The 20,577-nt window shown below is 47.1% G+C and overlaps 1 protein-coding gene and 1 pseudogene across 5 annotated transcripts in view; both read right to left on the bottom strand.

Annotated features, from left to right (window-relative positions):
- Positions 1–222: 222 nt before the first annotated feature.
- Positions 223–20,577, bottom strand: part of TULP3 (TUB like protein 3) — a 51,344-nt gene continuing 30,989 nt past the window's right edge. For all 5 annotated transcript variants that reach the window (XM_067756136.1, XM_067756132.1, XM_067756133.1 and 2 more), the window contains 9 exons: positions 15,208–15,367; positions 14,317–14,493; positions 8,940–9,073; positions 8,367–8,564; positions 5,680–5,792; positions 5,278–5,392; positions 3,295–3,393; positions 2,757–2,928; positions 223–2,195 (listed from right to left, as the gene is read on the bottom strand). In XM_067756136.1, coding sequence (XP_067612237.1) covers positions 2,062–2,195; positions 2,757–2,928; positions 3,295–3,393; positions 5,278–5,392; positions 5,680–5,792; positions 8,367–8,564; positions 8,940–9,073; positions 14,317–14,493; positions 15,208–15,367 — 1,302 coding nt within the window. In that variant the 3' untranslated portion in view covers positions 223–2,061. The remainder of the gene's footprint in view (positions 2,196–2,756; positions 2,929–3,294; positions 3,394–5,277; positions 5,393–5,679; positions 5,793–8,366; positions 8,565–8,939; positions 9,074–14,316; positions 14,494–15,207; positions 15,368–20,577) is intronic.
- On the bottom strand, positions 5,799–8,062 carry LOC137202666 (small ribosomal subunit protein uS5-like; annotated as a pseudogene).

The following is a 20,577-nucleotide window of genomic DNA, read 5'->3' as shown; positions in this document are numbered from 1 at the left end:
GGACACTCTCAGCGTCGCACACACGTGAGTCTACAGTCTCCAGGACGCAGATCCCTGAGTCTGCAGACCCTGCTTACCTGGATGAAAACTTCGGTGACACCCACTTGGCTTCAAAGAACTGACTGGTTCGCTGCTGCCAAGCGATGGAATTATTGTGACAGAACAGGACGGTAGGAGGCATGCGAGGGACAGGAGTCTGAAAAAAGAATGGCAACACTCATGTTTTTATATAAATCCCTTTTATTTCTGTAGCGTACAAAAGGTATAAATATGATTCATGTGAAACCGGTCACCTGCACGATCAAGCAAGAAGGATGTGAAGCCGGGGTGTGTGTCTGCACCAGAGCGGGTAGGAGGAAGCAGGGCCAGATCCAGTCCCCCCCGGGCCCCCTTCCCCAGACACTGCATATTCTCCAACAGGAGACGAGTGAACAGCCTTCCATTTTCAGTGTCAGGCCGGTGGTCCCGCGCGCCTGGCGGGCACCTGATGAGTGAGGCACTTGAGGGGAAGCAGCCGTGTCAGGGCAGAGCGGGTGGGACTTACCCGTGGGGTGAGCCGCGGGTCTGCTCATCCCCCGGGTCTCTCTCCTTCCCGCTGCTATTTGATGTGGAGCAGGGATAGGAAGCAGGGACAGAAAGGAAGTCCACAGAAGGGACGGGACGAAGTGCAAGGCGCCGATGCCTGGCCCCAGGCTGGCAGACAGCTTGGCTGGCCACAAGGCCTGGGAGGTGACCGACGCCAATGCAGAGCTCGCAGTGTTCCTGGATCCTCAGGACTCGGATGCACGCGGAGGCCGGGAGCTAGCAGCAGAGCCGTGTGATTTGTGGGGAGAGGCTAACAATCGGAACGACTTAGCAAAACTCTTACAGTCTGTGAGGAAAAGTGACAGGACGTGATCCGCCAAGGATGAACCAGGCCTCAGGGGCTGATGACACTTAAGCCAAGAAGAGAGGCCCGAGCTCTGCCAGCCAGGCCCGGTCCTCAACGCTCCGGGCAGCGACAATGGCAAGTTGCACACACACTGTTCTCTCCCCTCCCACGCGGGCTGCAGGTGAGTCTGCACTAACGGCTCCACAGTAACCCAGCAGGGACGCACTCCTGGGCTGAAGGTGGTGAAGGCCTCTGTCAAATCCCTCAGTCGTAAGCAGACTAGGCCACCTCTAGAGGTTATGCTTGCAGCCCACCCTGCGATTAAGACAAGTACGTAAATTGCTCGCATCACTGATCACAAACTGGGCCAGAGCCACTCTGAGCCTGCAGCCAGCCAGCCGGCCCTCAGGGAAGGGGGACCGTGACACGGTGCCTCCCGAGCTGAGGGACGGTGGCTGGCTCTGGGGAACGGGCACCACACTCCCCCACAGAGACGGCAGAGAGGAGCGCTTCTCCCAGGGCCCCCCCCACCATGGGTGAGGAATGATCACCAACGGTAAATGACACTCTGGAAACCACCGTGGCCAAAGCAAAGACAAGGCTACGTCACAGTGCATGAGGCCGGGTGCCGCTTCAGATCCGACCTACAGGCCTGCACTTCCTGGAGGCACCGTCCCCACTCAGGTGCTCTCATGACACGGCCGTTCTGGAAGATGGCCAAGCCCACAGGGGGCAGAGATACCCTACAGCCGGGACCGGCCTGCCGCCCACTTACAGAAAAACTCTGCACACCTGGAGACTAAAGGTAATTCAGGGAACGTCCCTCTCTGAAAAGTTCTGCAAAAAAAGCGACCCAAGTACTGAAGTGTGAGAAGCTGCCTCTGGCTGCAAGTCTCCAAGCACAGGATTCTGACCGCTGGGCGGCGCCTTCACAGTCACCGTGAGCTCTGGACAGGCTCTCACCCGAGTCAAGCTGTGACCCCGACCAGGGCCGTGAGACCCTGAGAAGGGTGTGTGTGTACAGATATGTGTACACACATGTATGTGCATCCGTGCACGGGTACATACATACTCTCAGGGACCATTCCAAAAGGGGGGCCTGTCACTCTCCGTGTCCTGGGCAAGCGCAAGAGCGGCGGCTACGTGCTCCAGAAGCTCTGCAGAGAGAAGGCCCAGCGCCTGCTCGGCCGTCATTCACAGGCCAGCTTGCTGTCGAAGCTGGAGAGCCCGATGGCAAAGGCCTGGAGCGCGCACAGCGGGTAGCTGTAGTCCAGGGTGAACACGTCGTCGGCCACACGTCCAAACTGCATGACTATGTAGTCAGCTAGAGGCAGAGAGAGATCGGGACGTCAGGAAGTAAGGAAGACATCCTCCAAATAGGTCTCTTTAAAATGGGAAACCCTTAGAAAGATGGAAAAAGGCCTGACCGAGAGTGCCTACCGAGCACGACCAAGGCTCTACTGCGACTCCACTCAGCTCCCTGCACGGACCAGCAGGAAAGGGCAAGTTGGGGGGCAGCGCAACCTCGGGGGGGGGCCGGAAGGGCAAGGAGGGGCAGCACAAGCTCGGGGGAGCCGGAAGGGCAAGGGGGGGCAGCGCAAACTCAGGTGGGGGGCCGGAAGGGCATGAACCTTTCCTGAGGAAGGGCCTCTGCCTCTGCCTCCCCGAGCAGCACCCCCAGGACTCCTCCGGTTGCCACAAGAGACCTCACACGCTCCTGCCCTCAACTCAGCGGCTCAGACGGCTGACTGCAAGACTGTAGCTCTGTCTTTCCGAGGAGGTCATTTCTTCCTTAAATCATGCTCTCCTGAGTATAACTTCCTACCAATGAAGGGCAATGCTCATTTCCGAATCCTGTCAGAACACCTCTCTTCCTGGGGCTTACGGTCATTTTCGTGGACTATCTGGAAGTTCTTCACAGAGGCCTGAGTGACCCGGCCGTGGAAGTTCAGGACGTAGGACTGGGTGTCATCGTTCCAGACGGGGGACTTGTTGTGCAGCTCGATCAAGTTCTCCATGGCTTTGTCCTGCCACTTTGAAAGCAGGCTCTCGCGGTCCTGTAGGAGAGGGGTGTGTGCTGAGGACCATCGCAAAGCGCTCACCCTCAAGGCTGCTGAGGCGGGAAGGAGAGCAGGGGCCTATTTCCTCCGTTTCAGCAAGTAAAACAGAAACAGAGCCCAAACTAAGCCGGCTTTGTTGGATTCTTATAGAATAACTAGCGTTTCTCTTTGCAGACCCAGTGGTTGCAAATCAACCACGTCAGCAACAGCACCTACCCCGAGGTCTGGAGGGCTGGCTCTCCTGAGGAAGAGTGGCCACTCCAGGCTGGGCTCGGGAGGAATCAACACTGTTTTCTATTCATCTTGCCTGTGTCGCAGTCTTGTTGTTAGAGTCCTCTGTTGATGAAATATGCTCTTACTTACATTTCGTGGCTGAAATGGGATTCGTTCATGATTCATATTCATCCCTGGGATGATCACAGACATTTTCCTCGGGCCTTTAAATCCGAGTACATTTGTTTCCTGGAAGAGAGGGAAATAAACAGGAACTTGAAACAGAAATGAAGATGAGGCCTCATTCTTTTTTTCTTAATACCATGCATTGCCTTTCTATCGATCTACCTATCTATCTATTTATGGCTGCGTCTATCTATCTGTCTATCTATCAATCTATTTATTTATGGCTGCACTGGGTCTTCGTTGCTGTGCGTGGCTAGTGGGGGCTAGTGGGGGCTACTCTTTGTCGTGGTGTGTGGGCTTCTCATGGCGGTGGCTTCTCTTGTCGTGGAGCACAGGCTGTAGGCACACGGGCTTCAGTAGTTGTGGCACAAGGGCTCAGCAGTTGTGGCTCGCAGGCTCTACAGTGCAGGCTCAGTAGTTGCAGCGCATGGGCTCAGTAGTTGTGGCTCGCAGGCTCTAGAGCACAGGCTCAGTAGTTGTGGCGCATGGGCTTAGTTGCTCCGTGGCATGTGGGATCTTCGCGGACCAGGGATCGAACCTGTGTCCCCTGCATTGGCAGGCGGATTCTTAACCACTACGCCATCAGGGAAGCACACAAGACCTCATTCTTAATGCAAGGCCCTCCTGGGCATGTAAAACGGGGACAATATGGAGAGCGCTCAACACTATTCTATTACTTCACTGTAGTTAAACAAAGAGAGACGGAGAATCAAGCCCAGGAAAATAAGACTGTTTCCTCTTTTTAAACCTAATTTGAACATTTGAATTTAAAACACTCTCTAGGCTTGAAACCCTACTCTTACTCTTTAGCTTTAAGTGAAATTTCAGAAAATTATAAGCAAACTGTCCAATTTTGTCATCTTCAATAAATATATATTTCCCAGTGAGGACACGGCACTATATGATATAGAGTGAGAATTACAGTGTAAATTAAATAGGACCTGTATCTGGAGATAAAAAAAATCAAATGCCCGTCAAACCAGGCAGATTATATATGAATAAAATAACTACATTAAATACATGGATATATGTGTATTCATATACATACACACAAAGTCATGCATAGGTAAAATATTTAATTGATTCTGAAGCTAAGAGAAAACATCTATACATTATAAAGTGTTAAGTCAAATGATTCTCAGTCACTTAGATAAAATCTCATGGGAATCAAGTGATGAGATTAATTCCAACCGATGGAAAGCTGAGACTTTGGGATCAAAGGAACAACTGAGTCGGGTTAATTCCTTCTTGCTTCTTTGACTCCACAACTTCACATGCCCACTACGCGCCAGGTCCGTGTTCACGTGGACAGCAGTGAATGGGACTTTACAAACTGGTAGAGAAGGATGGTGCTGAAGAAGCAGTCTGGGGCACTAGAGAAAGCGCGGGGAACCGAGGGGAGCATCAAGCACATCTAGTGTCGGGAGAGACCCCTCTGCTGACGCTGGTGGACAGGCAGAGGCAAGGAGGGGCAGGGCAGGCTCTCAGGTGGGGCGCAGGGATGAGAGGAGCCGCTAGAATGACGGGAACGCACAGGAAGCGTGCCCCCGGGGAGCCGGAAGGGAAAGGTGCAGTGTCCAGGCTTGATTCTGGACTCAAGGGGCAGCCTGAGAGGATTTGGAGCAGGACAAGAGCAGCACGAGCTGGAGCTGGACCGCTCAGCAGCGGCTGTACAGGATGAACCAGGTCGAGAGGGCAGAAAGCAGAGACCGGCTTCCAATTTACGGTAACCGCTAGCCAACGGGTGAGGGGTAACAAAGGCCTGCGTTAACATGGCGGCATTGGGAAAAGAGAAGAGGAGATGAGTGAGGGCCGGCTGAAACAGTAAATACAGCTAAACCTGGCAATTCGTAAATAACTCGAGTATACAGAAACAAGCTTGGGAGGGGGACTGCAAGCCCAGGGCTGGGACGCCAGGAGGCTGAGGAAACGGGAGGCGGCACTCACGTAGCAGACGGCGGCCAGCTCCTGCCGCACACAGGCCTTTTCTACCAGACCCTGGGCCTTGGCCGGGCTGACACCATGGTCATAAACTGTAAACTTGGTCCCCATGAGGTTGGACCTAGAATCAAGAGAAAAAGCCACCACAATGATCTGTATTTTTCTCCCTTACAAACACAAGCTAGGAGAGGTATGGGACAGCCTCTCAGCCCACTCTCCAAAGGTCAAGGGGTCATCATCGCTTTCTCAAAGATCTAGCCTTAAAACAAGGAAGGGCCTTAGACTTTCTACTAACTTTATTTTTTTAGATGACATCGACCGGCTCATTGTAAAACCGATATGGACTGTTCTGAAACTACAGGAGTCAAACCACCAGAGGAGCAGGACAGGATGCAAGGCTGCTCTCACCTGAGTTTGCCAACATAACTTTCCCCCTCACGAGACAGATCTGTTGGGTCAGTGGAGATGAGGTAGTTGGATGTTTTGCTCTTTTTCCGCTTTCTACCTGCAAGAAGAAATATCTAGAAAAGGAAAAACATTTTCAGTAAAAAATGCACTCAAGAGAACTGCCATGTTTGTCCTACCTATTTAGTTAGCAAATATTTAGCAACTGCCTATCATGTACCAAGCAGTCCATCTCTGGGTCTTGTTTTTTAAAAAAACAGGTTTAATTCACTTTGACTTTTCTTGCAGAAAAACGATGTGGTGGCCACAGCTGGAGCCTGGGTCTCCCGCACGCAGACTTGGTGTGGGTCATTACAGGATGCTCAGTGAACCCGTGACAGGGACAGTCAGTGAACATGGTCTCCCTCCAGAGCTCGGGGGTGAGGCAGCCTAGGTCTTGGAGACAGCACAGAGGTGGCCTTGGCAAAGCTGCCCAGGGCAACGGTGCAACCCCTGGCCAAGGTGCAGCATCGTCCACGCCGGCCAGCACCAGCTTCTCGGGCACAGCGGCTGGGATGACGCCAGTATCCAAGGGCAGTATGAGAGGCACCGGCCCAGAGCCACAGTGGCTGGTCAGCCTGCAGGGATGGTCTGGGGCTGACCGATCCTGTTCCCCCAGTAGCCTCACCACATGAGGACTACGGAGAACTTGGCCAGAACGATGGCCTCACGATGGCAGTGGTGATCTCCTTGAAGCACTGAACACCCAGACCAGCATCTGTCCACTGCAATCCCCAATAGCAACAAATGCCTTGACGCTGGGCCGCAGGGCAGAAGGGGTTATGCTCTCATCATTGTCAAAACCTCATCCTTGAAGGAGGGATGCTTCCAGGGAAGAGTCAGTCGTCTCGGATTCCCGGATGGATGAGCAGAAGAGAAGGGTCTCCTCCAGAGCCCTGACCAGGCGGCCCAGATGGGTGAGGGGTAGCCAATCCTTGCCCCCGGCCCTGACCCCGCGAGCTCTGTGGCCTCGGGCCCGAGGGGCCTCCATGCCCTATCGTAGCACCAGTGTACCTGCCATTTGGGGTTCTCTGGGAGAAGACCAATCTCTGGGTCCTCATCACTTTTTCTAATCCTCATAATGCTTCTCAGAATTCACTATCAAGGTTTCCCTCCTGCACAATTTTTCTAAATTCACTAGCTTGATTCTCCATATCATTATTTACAACTTTATCCCTAAAGCCTCCAGTGACTTTTTTAAAAAGCTTCATCCAATTTCATGAGTAAGAGTCTTTCCACCTTTGGAAGAGGCAGGACCCTGGACCCTGTGCTTCCCATCCTCCCTTCAACGGCTTTCCTGATGCTTCTTGCTGCATTTTGTATGTTGTTGTTCTAAACTCCTGTGACTTCCGTGATATGAGTACTGTCGTATTTATGCATCCTTCCCAGACACTCCTAAACTTGGACAATAATAAGGAAGCAGGAGAGGGCGGTAACTAAGGGGAGGGGGCACTTTGGAATCCAACAGATACAGGTTTCAATCTGGCTCTGCCACTTCTTAGTGTGTTCTGGGGAACACACACTAGTGTGTTCCCTAAGCTGGGATAAGAAATCCTATCTTACAGCGTTGTCATAAGGGTTGTAGGTAATAATATACATAAAGCACTTAGCACACACCTGGTAATTGTAAACACTCAGTAGACAGTGGTTATAACAACATTAATATCTACTATCATCATCTCATTTCTAGGCTCTTTTTTTTTTTTTTTTTTTTGCGGTACGCGGGCCTCTCACTGCTGTGGCCTCTCCCGTTGCGGAGCACAGGCTCCGGACACGCAGGCTCAGCGGCCATGGCTCACGGGCCTAGCCGCTCCGCGGCATGTGGGATCTTCCCAGACCGGGGCACGAACCCGTGTCCCCTCCATCGGCAGGCGGACTCTCAACCACTGCGCCACCAGGGAAGCCCACATTTCTAGGCTCTTAAAATCATCCACTTAGACCTGGTATTATAAAATACATTGTTCATTAGCAAGTATTAACTGCCTCAAATTTATGTATAAAGTAAATTAGAATTTCTAGGATGAAAAACAAGACATTCCACTTGCATGTTTTCTGTTTTTCCAATTCCTTCTATTCCCTAAACGCTTCTTTCTTCCACACTGTCATAATCAAAATCAAAATCAAAGAGCACATGGGAAACTCCCCCACCCCAAAAAAGGGATGGAGGTAAAAATAATTACATTCAAATAGTCTCTTCCATCTTCTTACCTTCTGGATAAAACTTTCTCTTTGCGGGGTGGGTAGGTTTTGACTATTAGACTATGACCTCTTTGAAGACAGTGAGAACACAGCACTTGGGAACTAGTAAGTACAACCTAGTTCCTGTCGAATACCGGTGCTCCTCCATCCCCACCCCCCATCGTAAGACCATCAACGATCCAGCCCACAGAACTCTTCCCTCCATCTCAAGATCTGTCTTAAGAACCACTTCTCAGGACTTCCCTGGTGGTCCAGTGGTTGCGAATCCACCTTCCAATGCAGGGGATGCAGGTTCGATCCCTGGTCGGGGAACTAAGATCCCACATGCCTCGGGGCAACTAAGCCCAGTGCCTCAACTACTGAGCCCACACACCCTGGAGCCCACGTGCCACAACTAAGACCTGACACAGCCCAAAAAAAAAAAAAAAAAAAAAAAGACCCACTTCTCATACCTTCCGATTTTCATCCTTTTCCAAGTGCATATAGTAGGTAGGGAAAAGCCCCCGATCCATTCCTTTTTTATCCCGAGTTATCCGACACTTCACTGTGACACCTCGAGGGGCAGGACTGTATGCGAAGCCCTCTAAATTCTCTATTTCTCCCAGCTGATTATCAGTGTGCTGGGCTGCAGTTCCGGAAGCTCCTGTATCCTGAAAGAACAGCCACATGTGAGCAGTAGGCGGCTGGGTCAGGAAACCTCATATTCTCTTTGAGAAACACTTAAAGGACAAAATAGCTTACTGATTCACCCATATGTCTCAGTCTTCTGACAAGGTAGGGAAGAACTCTGAGAAGTTAAATAGGTATACGAATACTGGGAGTAATGAAGCAGCAAAGTATGAAAATGGGATACGGCTTCACAGAAGCTGGTTCAAGACACAAGAAATTAGGGAGTCGTGTACTTTAAGTGTAACTTCCAGCTTAACTCTTTGAAGCAGCCTTCATCCAGTAATGGCATTTAAATTCCGGAGATGTTTAGGAAGCAGTGAAATTAGCTCAGAGGAGGAAGTTTCAGAGCTACATACTGTGGCTGGCTTCTGGCTGGATGCAGAACTGGGTCTCTCTGCCTCTGAAGAGGATGAATGAGATCTTAGTTTTTTCCCTTCTCCTTCCTCCCCATCAGTCTCCTCCTCATCAAAGTTCAAACTCCCTGAGATCCCTGGCAGAAAGGGAGAAACTGTCAAAAAGGGCCAGAGACCTTTGAACCAAATATAATTTTAACTTCCTTGCTTAAAAATTCCAAGCTGTTCTGACTTAAAACATGGCTATTTAATCCAAATTTTGACAATTCTTCCTTCATATTCTCACCTAGATCCATCCCTTGTTTTCCCTTCCTGCTGTTCCCTTCCCTAATTTATCCTCTTTTGCAAATCATATATCTGATAAACAATTAATATCCAGAATATATAACTCAACAGCAACAAAAACAAACCCAATTCAAAAATGGGGGAAGAGGGCTTCCCTGGTGGCACAGTGGTTAAGAATCCACCTGCCAATGCAGGGGACACGGGTTCGAGCCCTAGTCCGGGAAGATCCCACATGCCGCGGAGCAACTAAGCCTGAGTGCCACAACTACTGAGCCTGCGCTCTACAGCCCGCAAACCGCAACTACTGAGCCTGCGTGCCATAACTACTGAAGCCCGCGCTCTGCAACAAGAGAAGCCACCACAGTGAGAAGCCTGCACACCACAGCGAAGAGTGGGCCCCGCTCGCCACAACTAGAGAAAGCCTGTGCACAGCAACAAAGACCCAACGCAGCCAAAAATAAATAATTTTTTTTAAAAAATGGGTAAAGGACTTGAACAGACATTTCTCCAAAGAAGATACATAAATGGCCAATAATCACATGAAAAGATGCTCAACATCACTAGTCATTAGGGAAATGCAAATCAAAATCACAGTGAGAAACCAACTGACAATCACTGGGATGATTATTATAAAAAACAAAATCCAAAAAACAGAAAGTAAGTGTTGGTGAGGATGTGGAGAAACTGCTGGTGGCAAATGCAAAATTATGCAGCCACTGTAGAAAACAACATAGTGGTTCCTAAAAATATATATACAGAATTACCATATAATCCAGGAATTCCATTTCTGGGTGTACACCCAAAAGAACTGAAAGCAGAGGCTCAGACAGATACTTGAACAACCAATGTTCACAGCAGCATTATTCACAGTTTTCAAAAGGTGGAAACAACCCAAATACCCACCAACTGATGAATAAACAAACTGTTGTATATACATAAATAGAATGTTATTCAGCCTTAAAAAGGAATGCAATTCTGACACAGGCTACAACATGAATGAATCTTAAAGACATTATGCTAAGTGAAATAAGCTAGACACAGAAAGGACAAATACCTTATGATTCTACTTCTATGAGGCCTAGAATAGTCAAATTCATGGAGACAGAAAGTATAACAGAGGTTGCCAGGAGCTGGGGGTGGGGCGGGGGACGAGGAGTTGGTGTTTGATGGGGACAGAGTCTCAGTCTGGGAAGATGAGAAGGTTCTGGAGATGACGGTGGTGATGGCTGCACAACAACGTGAATGTACCTAATGCCACTGAGCTGTGCACTTACGAACGGTTAAAATGGTAAACGCTACACACACTTTCCCGCAATAGATGTCTCTATCAGTTACTTCTTTGTTTTCCTACATCTTTTTCATGGTTAGTCTTGTGAACTAATTTGAGTTGGGAATGTTGTTGTTGTTGTTGTTTTGCGGTATGCGGGCCTCTCACTGTTGTGGCCTCTCCCGTTGCGGAGCACAGGCTCCGGACGCACAGGCTCAGCGGCCATGGCTCACGGGCCCAGCCACTCCGCGGCACGTGGGATCTTCCCGGACCGGGGCACGAACCCGTGTCCCCTGCATCGGCAGGCGGACTCTCAACCACTGCGCCACCAGGGAAGCCCCTGAGTTGGGAATGTTTGAAGTACTACCACCTTGGACCTTTTAAAGAAAACTTCAAACTATCTGATTAAAAACTATTTTTCATTTTATCCTCACATTTATATGAGTTTGAGGAGGAGGGACTGGCAAGTCTTATTTTTTGTTTTGTCTCTTGCTTGTTTATGGGACACAAAGTGTGCTGTGTGTTATAAAAGAAGCACGACACTCAGATTTACACGTGCGAGGATGATGCTCCAGGAGAAGCACTTCTGCCCAGGAGAAAGGGGCAGAGCTATGGGCGAGGCCCACCTCGCTGTTCTCTGAGGTCTACAAGGTAAAGCCACCCCTCATACAATAGCTGGAAGAGCCCCCAAGTCACACATGAAGGAGACTGAACAACAAGCAGTGCTGCCCACATTCATCCACCTCAGAGGAGGGACAATGATGGTCTGTTTTACATAGTTCACAAAATAAATGGTATCAAGTTTTTCCCAAGGACACCCAAGGATAAGACTAAGGCTAGTTAAAAAATTAATCTCAAGTGAAAACATATGTCCATACAAAAACTTATGCGTAACTATTTATAGCAGCATTATTCATAATAGCCAGAGTGGGAACAACCCAAATGCCCATCAACTGATAAAGGGAGGAACAAAACGTGGCTTATCCATACAAGGGACTATGATCCAACGACAGAAAAGAACGAAGCACTGACACAGGCTACAACGTGGATGAACTCTGAAAACATGACGCTAAGTGAAAGCCAGGCATAAAGGGCCACACAGTGTATGACTGATTCTGTTTATACGAAACACCAGAATAGGCAAATCTGCAGACAGAAAGTAGACTGGCGGCTGCCCAGGGATGGGGAGTTGGAGGGAAATGGGAAGTGACTGCTAACAGGTATGAAGTTTCTCTGGCGTCAGACAACATTCTAAAATTGATTGTGCTGATGGCTGCAGACCTCTGTGAATATACTAACGAACCAATCAATTGTTCACTTTACATGGGTGAATTGTACGGTGTGTGAATTATATCTCAATAAAGCTATTATTTTAAAAATTCTTTGGTTTGTGAAGGATATTTCTTTCTTTCTTTTTTCTTTCCTAAAACGTTAACTTTTGGGGACGGGTAGCAAAACGCATAAAACTCTAGGGATCTCACTCTCATATGGATACTCAGTCCTACGTTTTCTTCTTTTTTTTTTTAAATTGAAGTATAGGTGATTTACAATGTTAGTACTATGCTTTCAAATGCCATATTTGTACCAAGAACTCAGTTCATGTGAATACATGTTTTAAGATGGAGATCAAGGATTTCTCCCAAACTTGTAAGACAAGCAAACTGGATCCCCACTTGAGGAACGTTATCTTCCAAACTGACACTTCTTAAGTCTTAGTCAAGAGAGCACTTCATGGCTTCTATGGTCCAGATGCAACTTGTTCAGACTCAAAAAGGCATTAACCCATCTGGTCCTGAAAGGCCAATTCTGAGAAAGAACACAGCGGTCATTTAACAGGGCAGAGTACAAGGGACAGCTTGGTATTTACATTAAGGGATCAAGAGCTAGACTAAGACTCAGAAAATCTAGGTCTGCCGCTATTCAGCTCGATGACCTGGGGTAAGTAATCTAGCTTTTGGTTAAACTGAGAGTTCTCCTTGCTCTGGCTCCTCCACATCTTTCACTGTCTCTTGTTATAATAACGATAGGAAAGTAACAGAATTACCACGGCCACATTCATGTTACAGACAGGGAAACTGAGGCAGAGAAAAGCTGTGCTGCTTTCCCCTTTACCAGCCAGAGGTGGCAGAGCTGAGACTCCAAACCACGCTGGCTGGCCCCAGAGCTGAGCTCTAAAGCACGCCACACCCTGCCCCAGTTTCCGCAAATACATCATGCTCTATACACCTGATGCCTCTGCTAACGTCATTTCTTCTGCCCAAGTTTGCCACCTAACCAACTAGCGGTGTGATCTAGAACGAATTACTTAGCCTTTCTGAGAGCCAATTTTCTTACATGTGAAAAGGAGAGGCTGACACGTGTAACCCCTCACAGTACTGTCACAAACACTGAGATAAGGTATGTCAAGTGCCTGACAAGCAAAAGACATTCACAGTGTCAGTCTCCAGCCACTCCTGGGCTGACAGCTGTGCACAGGAGCACACGCACCCCTCACGCCTCAGCTTAGTCGCCACCTCCTTCCATGTGGTTCTTGTCCCTCTCACTGCCCCGCAGTGGAGTTGTATTTCTCCTGCTTTCTACTCTATACACCAAAATACAGCTCGAGATCAGGCCATCAGCCAAACTATCTCATTAGCCTTCCTGCTTCCAGACTTGCCCACTCCAATTCATTCTTCATAGTGCAGATTAATTTTTCTACAGCCCAAATCTGCTATCATTCCACCTTAAAATCCCACATAGGTTCCTGTTACTCTTCACAGGAAGTCCACACCCTAGCTCGGCCTGTAACACCCAATGTAATCGGAGCCCGCCCACCCCTCCAGCCCACGTCTCTCCAGGCCCCTTCCCACCTGTCACCTCGCGCTCCGCACTCCAGCCCTTCTGAGCTGCCAGCTCGTCTTCCCGCATCACACTCTGGCTTAGATGTCACCTCTGGATCAACTCTGGTTGGGCACCCCTCTCCACACTCCCTTGGCTATTTAGGTCCATGAAGCCTCAATTTAGGTGCACGAAGCCTCAATCAGAATAATTGCTCCATGAGGGCAGGAACCTCGTTCACAATTGTATCCTAAGTGCCTAGAACAAGGCCTGATATATAGCGTATCCTCAATCGTGTTTTCTAAATGAATGAATATACGAATCCATTTGAATGTGCATCTATCCTGCCAGTCTGTGGTAGAACCTCCTGACTCACATATCCCAGTACCCAGCAATGCCTATGACAAAGCAGGTTCCCAGCAAACATCCAGGCATTACTGGCCGTCAGTCTTCTCATCTGAAAAGGGGATGCTTAATTCCTTCTCGCTATAAAATTAGTTTTCTAGGAAGGAGAAGACTACAGAGGACCTCTGAAACGTACAGGAATATTTATGAGAATAACTCCAACTGGCAGAAAGCAGGCTCTCATGGAAAAAGTATTATTAGTTTAAGGATATTCTGATCCAATCTGTGTTTCCACTAAGCTGGCTATTTATCTCTCCCTTATCACTAGAGGAATATAAACCGTGAAACAGAGGCAGGGTAGGGTGCTGAGGGGCAACTCAAAGGAACAGGGTGGGGATGACAAAAATAAAATGTCAAAAGGAAGGAAATAGCCGTAATAGTAGCTAATGCTGCTGACATTACACACACACACACACACACACACACACATATATTTATATATGTATTTTGGCTGCATCGTGCAGCTTGTGGGATCTTAGCTCCCCGACCAGGGATCAAACCTGGGCCCTTGGCAGTGAAAGCGCAGAGTCCTAACCACTGGACCGCCAGAGAATTCCCTGTTTTATGTAACTAACTCACTGCCTGAAAACTGTCAGCAATGCTCACCATGTTTCTGGAGAATCTCCTGGAGATCTGGCTTGGAAGCAGGGTCCCAGGTGCCATCTCCATCAGTACCTCCTTCAGCATCCTCCTCCGCGGCAGGAGATCCTACTGAGAGGACGTGAGGTCTGGTCTCCACGTCCTGAGCATCTGGCTTCAGGAAGGCAGCGGGACCATCAATGCCTAGGGGCCCAACAGAAAGAAGAAAGAAGAAAGCGTTGTCCACTATTTGGCCGGATGGTTTTGGTGTATGTGATCTAAGAAGCGCCAAACCGTTTCACTCCTTCTTTAACATCCACGAGGACATCTGTTAACAGCGGAATCCATTCTACGATCTGGTGGTCATTTTATCAACACGCCCTGACTGCCACTAAAGTAAATGTACCTGATGCTGTGCTTTAGAAACTTAAGAATGAGACTGAAAGCCAAGTAGGTCCTCCGAAGTCCATCCAGATCTCGTCCAAACCAGGAGCCGAGGGGGCTAGTTTTAGAGTTGTTTAACCTGGTTCCTCCTTTACCCCGTCGCTGACTCAGATGTCCCTCTGAGTCCGGCTACTGGAAGAATGCATGCTCTCTACCTGCTCCTGGCTTCATGGTTAACTCTGCCAGGAGGCAACAGTCGAGCCTGGAAGCTCCTCAAGTGGGCAGTTCCGGACACTTTCATTTTGCATCTAAAACAACAGTTCCAGGACGGCTGTGAACTTTAAGGTATCCTCCACTGATCAGACCACTGCTTTTATTCCAACTCAAAGGCCCTGAATGGGATTATAAAGATAAACGAAGGTACCTGGTAACGATGCTAATATTGTCCCTTTGGTCCACCTGAGAGTCCTCCTGCCTCCCCCAGGTTTGTGAAAACCACGCAGCAGCAGGCAGAGATGCTGCCTGAGTACACACCGTGCAGGATGACGCCGCTGCGCGGGGCCTGAGGCTCCACCAGCGGAGCGCGCTCCTCGCTTCCCCTCGGCTTTGACCGACGTGGCCGGGCTTCTGGGTTCGGCTGCACCATGAGTGGCTCCAGGCGCTTCTTTCTCTGCTTCTTCTCCAGCAGCGCTCTCTGGGGAAAATTGTGATAGTACAGCCAGGAGGGTGATGATGAGATCTAGCTACTTCAACACATACAGTCTTTCATGGATCCTTACAAAACCTCTTGTAAATTAAATTTTCCCACTTAAGAAATGGGAAAATTGAGACACAGAGAGAGGTAAGGATTCATTCACTTCATTTAATAAATACTTACTAAACACCTATAAAAGATCTAAAATTATACAAATGTATTTCTAGCAAAGCTGAGACCATGATCTAAGTATATTAAAAAGATATAGTAATTAACATATTATGATCAAAGCACAATCAAGTTTAAAATATATGAACACATATGAATAGGAGAAAAGATGAAGGAATGGTGATTTCTCTGGGTGGTAGAATATGGATGATTATTTTTCCTTTTCCTAGTTTTCTAAATTTTCTTACTTTTGTAACTGGAAGAAAAAGATAAAACTTGTTATCAAAAACAAAAAAAACTTGTTATCCACCGGGTGTGGAGAAAAGGGGACCCTCCTGCACCGTTGATGGGAATGTAAATTGGTGCAGCCACTATGGAGAACAGTATGGAGGTTCCTTAAAAAATTAAAAATAGAACTACCATATGATCCTGCAATCCCACTCCTGGGCATATATTTGGAGAAAAACGTGGCTCGAAAGAATACATGCACCTCAATGTTCATTGCAGCGCTGTTTACAATAGCTAAGACATGGAAGCAACCTAAATGTCCATCGACAGATGAATGGGTAAAGAAGATGTGGTACATATATACAGTGGAATATTACTCAGCCATAAAAAAGAATGAAATAATGCCATTTACAGCAACATGGATGGACCTAGAGATTATCATACTAAGTGAAGTCAGAGCAAGACAAGCATCATATGATATAGCTTGTATGTGGAATCTAAAAAACAATGATACAAATGAACTTATTTACAAAACAGAAATAGACTCACAGAGAATGAACTTGTGGTTACCAAAGGGGAAGGACTGGGGTTGGGGGGAAGGATAGAATGGGAGTTTGGGATTGACATATACACACTACTCATATTTAAAATAGATAACCAACAAGGACCTACTGTATAGCACAGGGAACTCTGCTCAATATTCTGTTATAACCTAAATGGGAAAAGAATTTGAAAAAGAATAGACACATGTATATGTATAACTTAATCATTTTGCTGTACACCTTAAACTAACACAACATTATTAATTGACTATACTCCAATATAAAATTAAAAATTAAAAAAAACTTATTATCCTCTAAACCCCAAACTATTTTCATGTTTTTGTTTTTGTTTTTTTTGCGGTACGCGGGCCTCTCACTGCTGTGGCCTCTCCCGTTGCGGAGCACAGGCTCCGGATGCGCAGGCTCAGCGGTGGCCATGGCTCACGGGCCCAGCCGCTCCGCGGCATGTGGGATCTTCCTGGACCGAGGCACGAACCCACGTCCCCTGCATCGGCAGGCAGACTCTCAACCACTGCGCCACCAGGGAAGCCCTATTTTCATGTTTTAATCAGCTAAAAAGCAGTAAGTTTTGCTTTCTTGCTCATTTTTACAAAATTAATAATCCAAAAAATTAGCGCCAAGGATAAGATGGGAAAAAAATGGCAGTTGGAAAATTCCAATTAAAAAACAATCAACTCTATGGATAAAAGCAAGAAAGAAGAGTAGGGTAGCAGGAAGTCAGGAAAAAAGCATGAGAGACTATCAGAAAAAAATCCAATGAGATGAAAAGGAAGGTACCAGCATATATATTATTTTTAAGCCTTGGCAAATAAGAGCTTATAATACATAGAAATTAACTATGGATCTGGGACGTCTCAGAACAGGAGAGTGTCAAGCCCCAAGCTAAAAAATTAAGCCATGATTTAAAAGCAAAGATATATAACCTACTTTACTGTTTCTCAGGCAAAAAGCCAACTGTTTACTTTTTTCATTGATACTGCTTTTAAAAAGTGCCACTAGGAAGAAGAGTTAATCTAAGGGGTGAGACTATTAGTAGGAAAGGAACCATTTTTTTCCAAAACTGGCCTGATGAAAGCTTGCAGATAAATTCAGAAGACAGAAGAAATATACCTATTCTTTTTTACCCAACCTTGTGCATAAGGAAAAAGACTAGGGATGCTAAAATAATATGCCAAAGGGACTATACTGTCAAGAATGAAAAGAGAGCTTAGAGCAAGTTGGGAAAGAATAATTCGGGTTTTTGAGGTTATTTTGAGATCCATAAATTAATACGCACAGGTGGACCTTAATGTCCCAGGAACACTAAACACAGGAGGTTATAACGAGGTTCTCCCCCTGGAACTTGCTGATAAGATTCTTCTAGCAACTAAGAAGTCTGTATAATGGATAAGAAGTAAACTAACTGCCTCAAAGAGATGGTAAACATGAAGTATAAAGACATGAGAAACTGTCGCATATTATCCATGTGGCCACAGCTATTTAGTCTCAAATAGTCTCATAACTGTGAAACAACTGGGACTTCCCTGGCGGTCCAGTGGTTAACACTCCGCTCTCCCACTGCAGGGGCACAGGTTTGATCCCTGGTCCAGAAACTAAGATCCTGTATGCCGCGTGCTACGGCCAAAAAAGTGAAATAAAATAACTGTGAAACAAGAACACGAGCTACAGCGAATCCACTTTATTAAGATATGTAAAGAAAAAACTGTTGTACAGAAAAGGAGCATTCTGCTTGTGGTCTAGAAAAAAGCGGCCAAAGAGCAAGAATCTGACAGAATATGTCCATCGTGTCCGAGAAAGAGAGATACCGACTCTGGCAGACAAGCGCACCCTATCTACTGGGAAAGCTCCCTCTCTCTGAGGACAGGAAACTATCCAAGGCTTCTTCATGGTCTTGTTGAGTGAGCCCTCAGGACTATCTCCTTCTCTTTCCTCTGACTCCTTGCTTACCAATCAGCCTTCTCACTTTCAGTCTAACTTCTTGTTCTTCCCAAGAACAGAGCATCATAAACAGTAGCAATGAATACACACTGCACGAGTACAGAGTCCTCACTGTAAATGAGTAAACTGGCATCTGGCTTCATGACTGAGTGCTGTAAGTTTGACTGGTGTGCATCTGTTCCAGAGGACTATGCTGCCTGTGGTCTAGAAAAGGGGAACCAAAGAGCTAGATGTTACATCTGGGCTCACTGACAAAACCAGGTTCTGAGACCTGCAAAGGGTAGACTAGATCTGTGGCCACAGTGATCCTATTACGGTGTCTGGTGAAGCCCTTCTCTATCCAAGTCAACGCTAGTCACACCCATTCAGATCAACAACTTAAGAAAAAACAACTCTAGATTCAAACTGTGAACCTCAGGGACACAGCTGCTATATTACTGCACTGAACACACCCTCCTATTGTCCAAGTTTGTAAATAAGAAAAAACCCCACAAAAGGGCCAACTGCCATCTTGGTCAAAGCTGCCACCTCACTTAGCATTCTAATCAGCCTCACATAACTCGGACGGAGGAGGAGAGATGTGGTGGAGTTTCAATGTAATGGTGTCAACTTATTTATGCTTTACCCTCCCTGAAAAGCTAAGAGTGCTTTAGATGAGGCTATGTAAACAAAGGACTCCCTACCTTTGTAAGGGGAAGGTCAGGGCAGTCAGAAAAAGAGCCAAAGGTGACTGTTTGATGCCTAAATACAATGAAAAATGTTGACTTCAGGACTTTTAAGTATCACATAAACTAAACCTTTAAATTTCCCAGCTCCCTGGAAACTGAGCAATAACTCAAAGAATCCATCTTCTCCAGAATCTGGTGGTAGGTCCTACTATCATTCCCTGAAGCAAAATATTGAATGGTAATACCAAAATAAATGAGGAAATAAAGGAGATTATCTTCGGGGGGGGGGGTTCCATCGAAGGACTCTCTATCCAATAAAATAATAAATCCCATGCAAGCCTCAAATTAATGATAGCTTGAGACTCCACTGATTCTCAATTTTCTAAGGACTCCCAGAGATAATGGTTGGTTACTTTATGACATTCTTGGAATGGACTGCGTAACCGCAGGTACAACCACCAAGATCACAATGGTTGCCAGAGGTCTATCGGTTTGGCTAAAAATAATCAACCTTCCTGGCACACAAACAGAGATCATGGGAGGATGAAACTAAAAGTTTAAAATTGGACTTTTTTTTTTTCCTGTTGCGGAGCACAGGCCCCGGACGCGCAGGCTCAGCGGCCATGGCTCACGGGTCCAGCCGCTCCGCGGCATGTGGGATCCTCCTGGACCGGGGCACGAACCTGCGTCCCCCGCATCGGCAGGCAGACTCCCAACCAGTGCGCCACCAGGGAAGCCCAAAATTTGACTTTTTTTTTGGCCACACCAAACGGCTCTGGGTATCCTAGTTCCCTGACCAGGGGTGGAACCCGGGCCCCTGCAGTGGAAGAGCCGAGTCCTAACCCCCGGACCGCCAGGAGTCCCTGAATCAGACTTCTTCAAGGACCGATTTGACGCACTGATGGCTGCCTCCCTTCGAAGGGTACTATCCATAGATGGGGACCCAGCCCAAAGGGACTGTGCTACACTCTGATCCACTGACTGCCAGATGGCATAAACATTCTCCACCTAATGTGCATTCCTGTCTGAGTAACATCCCTGAACCAATCTGAAACTCTTTACACTCTGGAGGTAGCTAAGGTGTCACATAGCCCGAAAATATGAGTATCTAGTGACAGTAGTAAAAATAAAAGAAAATATACTCAGTGGGAATAAATAGTGGTGGGACAACTGGATATCCACGTGCAAAAGAGTGATTTTGGACCCTGCCTCATACCATATAAAAAGATTAACTCAAAACAGATCATGGCAAGTGTAAAACTCTTAGAAAACAACACAGGAGCAAGTCTTTGTAACCTCGTTTAGGCAATGGTTTCTTAGATGACACTCCAAGTGCAAGTGACAAAAGAAAAAATAGATAAAACTTTTGGGCTGAAGATGATACCATCAAAAAAGTAAAAAGACAACCCTCAGAATTGGAGAAAATGTTTACAAATAATATTTCTGATAAAGAACTTGGATCTACACTATATAAAGAACTCTTACAACTCAAAACCAAAAAGAAAGTAACCCAGTTTAAAAACGGGCAAAGGATCTGGATGGACATTTCTCCAAAGAGAACATACAGATGGCCACTAAAAGTGCTCAACATCACTAGTCATTAGGGAAACGCAGATCAAGACTATAATGAGACTCTACCTCAGAC

Source organism: Pseudorca crassidens, chromosome 11 (assembly GCF_039906515.1).
Source record: "Pseudorca crassidens isolate mPseCra1 chromosome 11, mPseCra1.hap1, whole genome shotgun sequence".
Taxonomy (NCBI): Eukaryota; Metazoa; Chordata; class Mammalia; order Artiodactyla; family Delphinidae; genus Pseudorca; species Pseudorca crassidens.
Note: the sequence above shows the minus strand (reverse complement) of the source record. Positions and strands in the feature narration are given on the sequence as shown.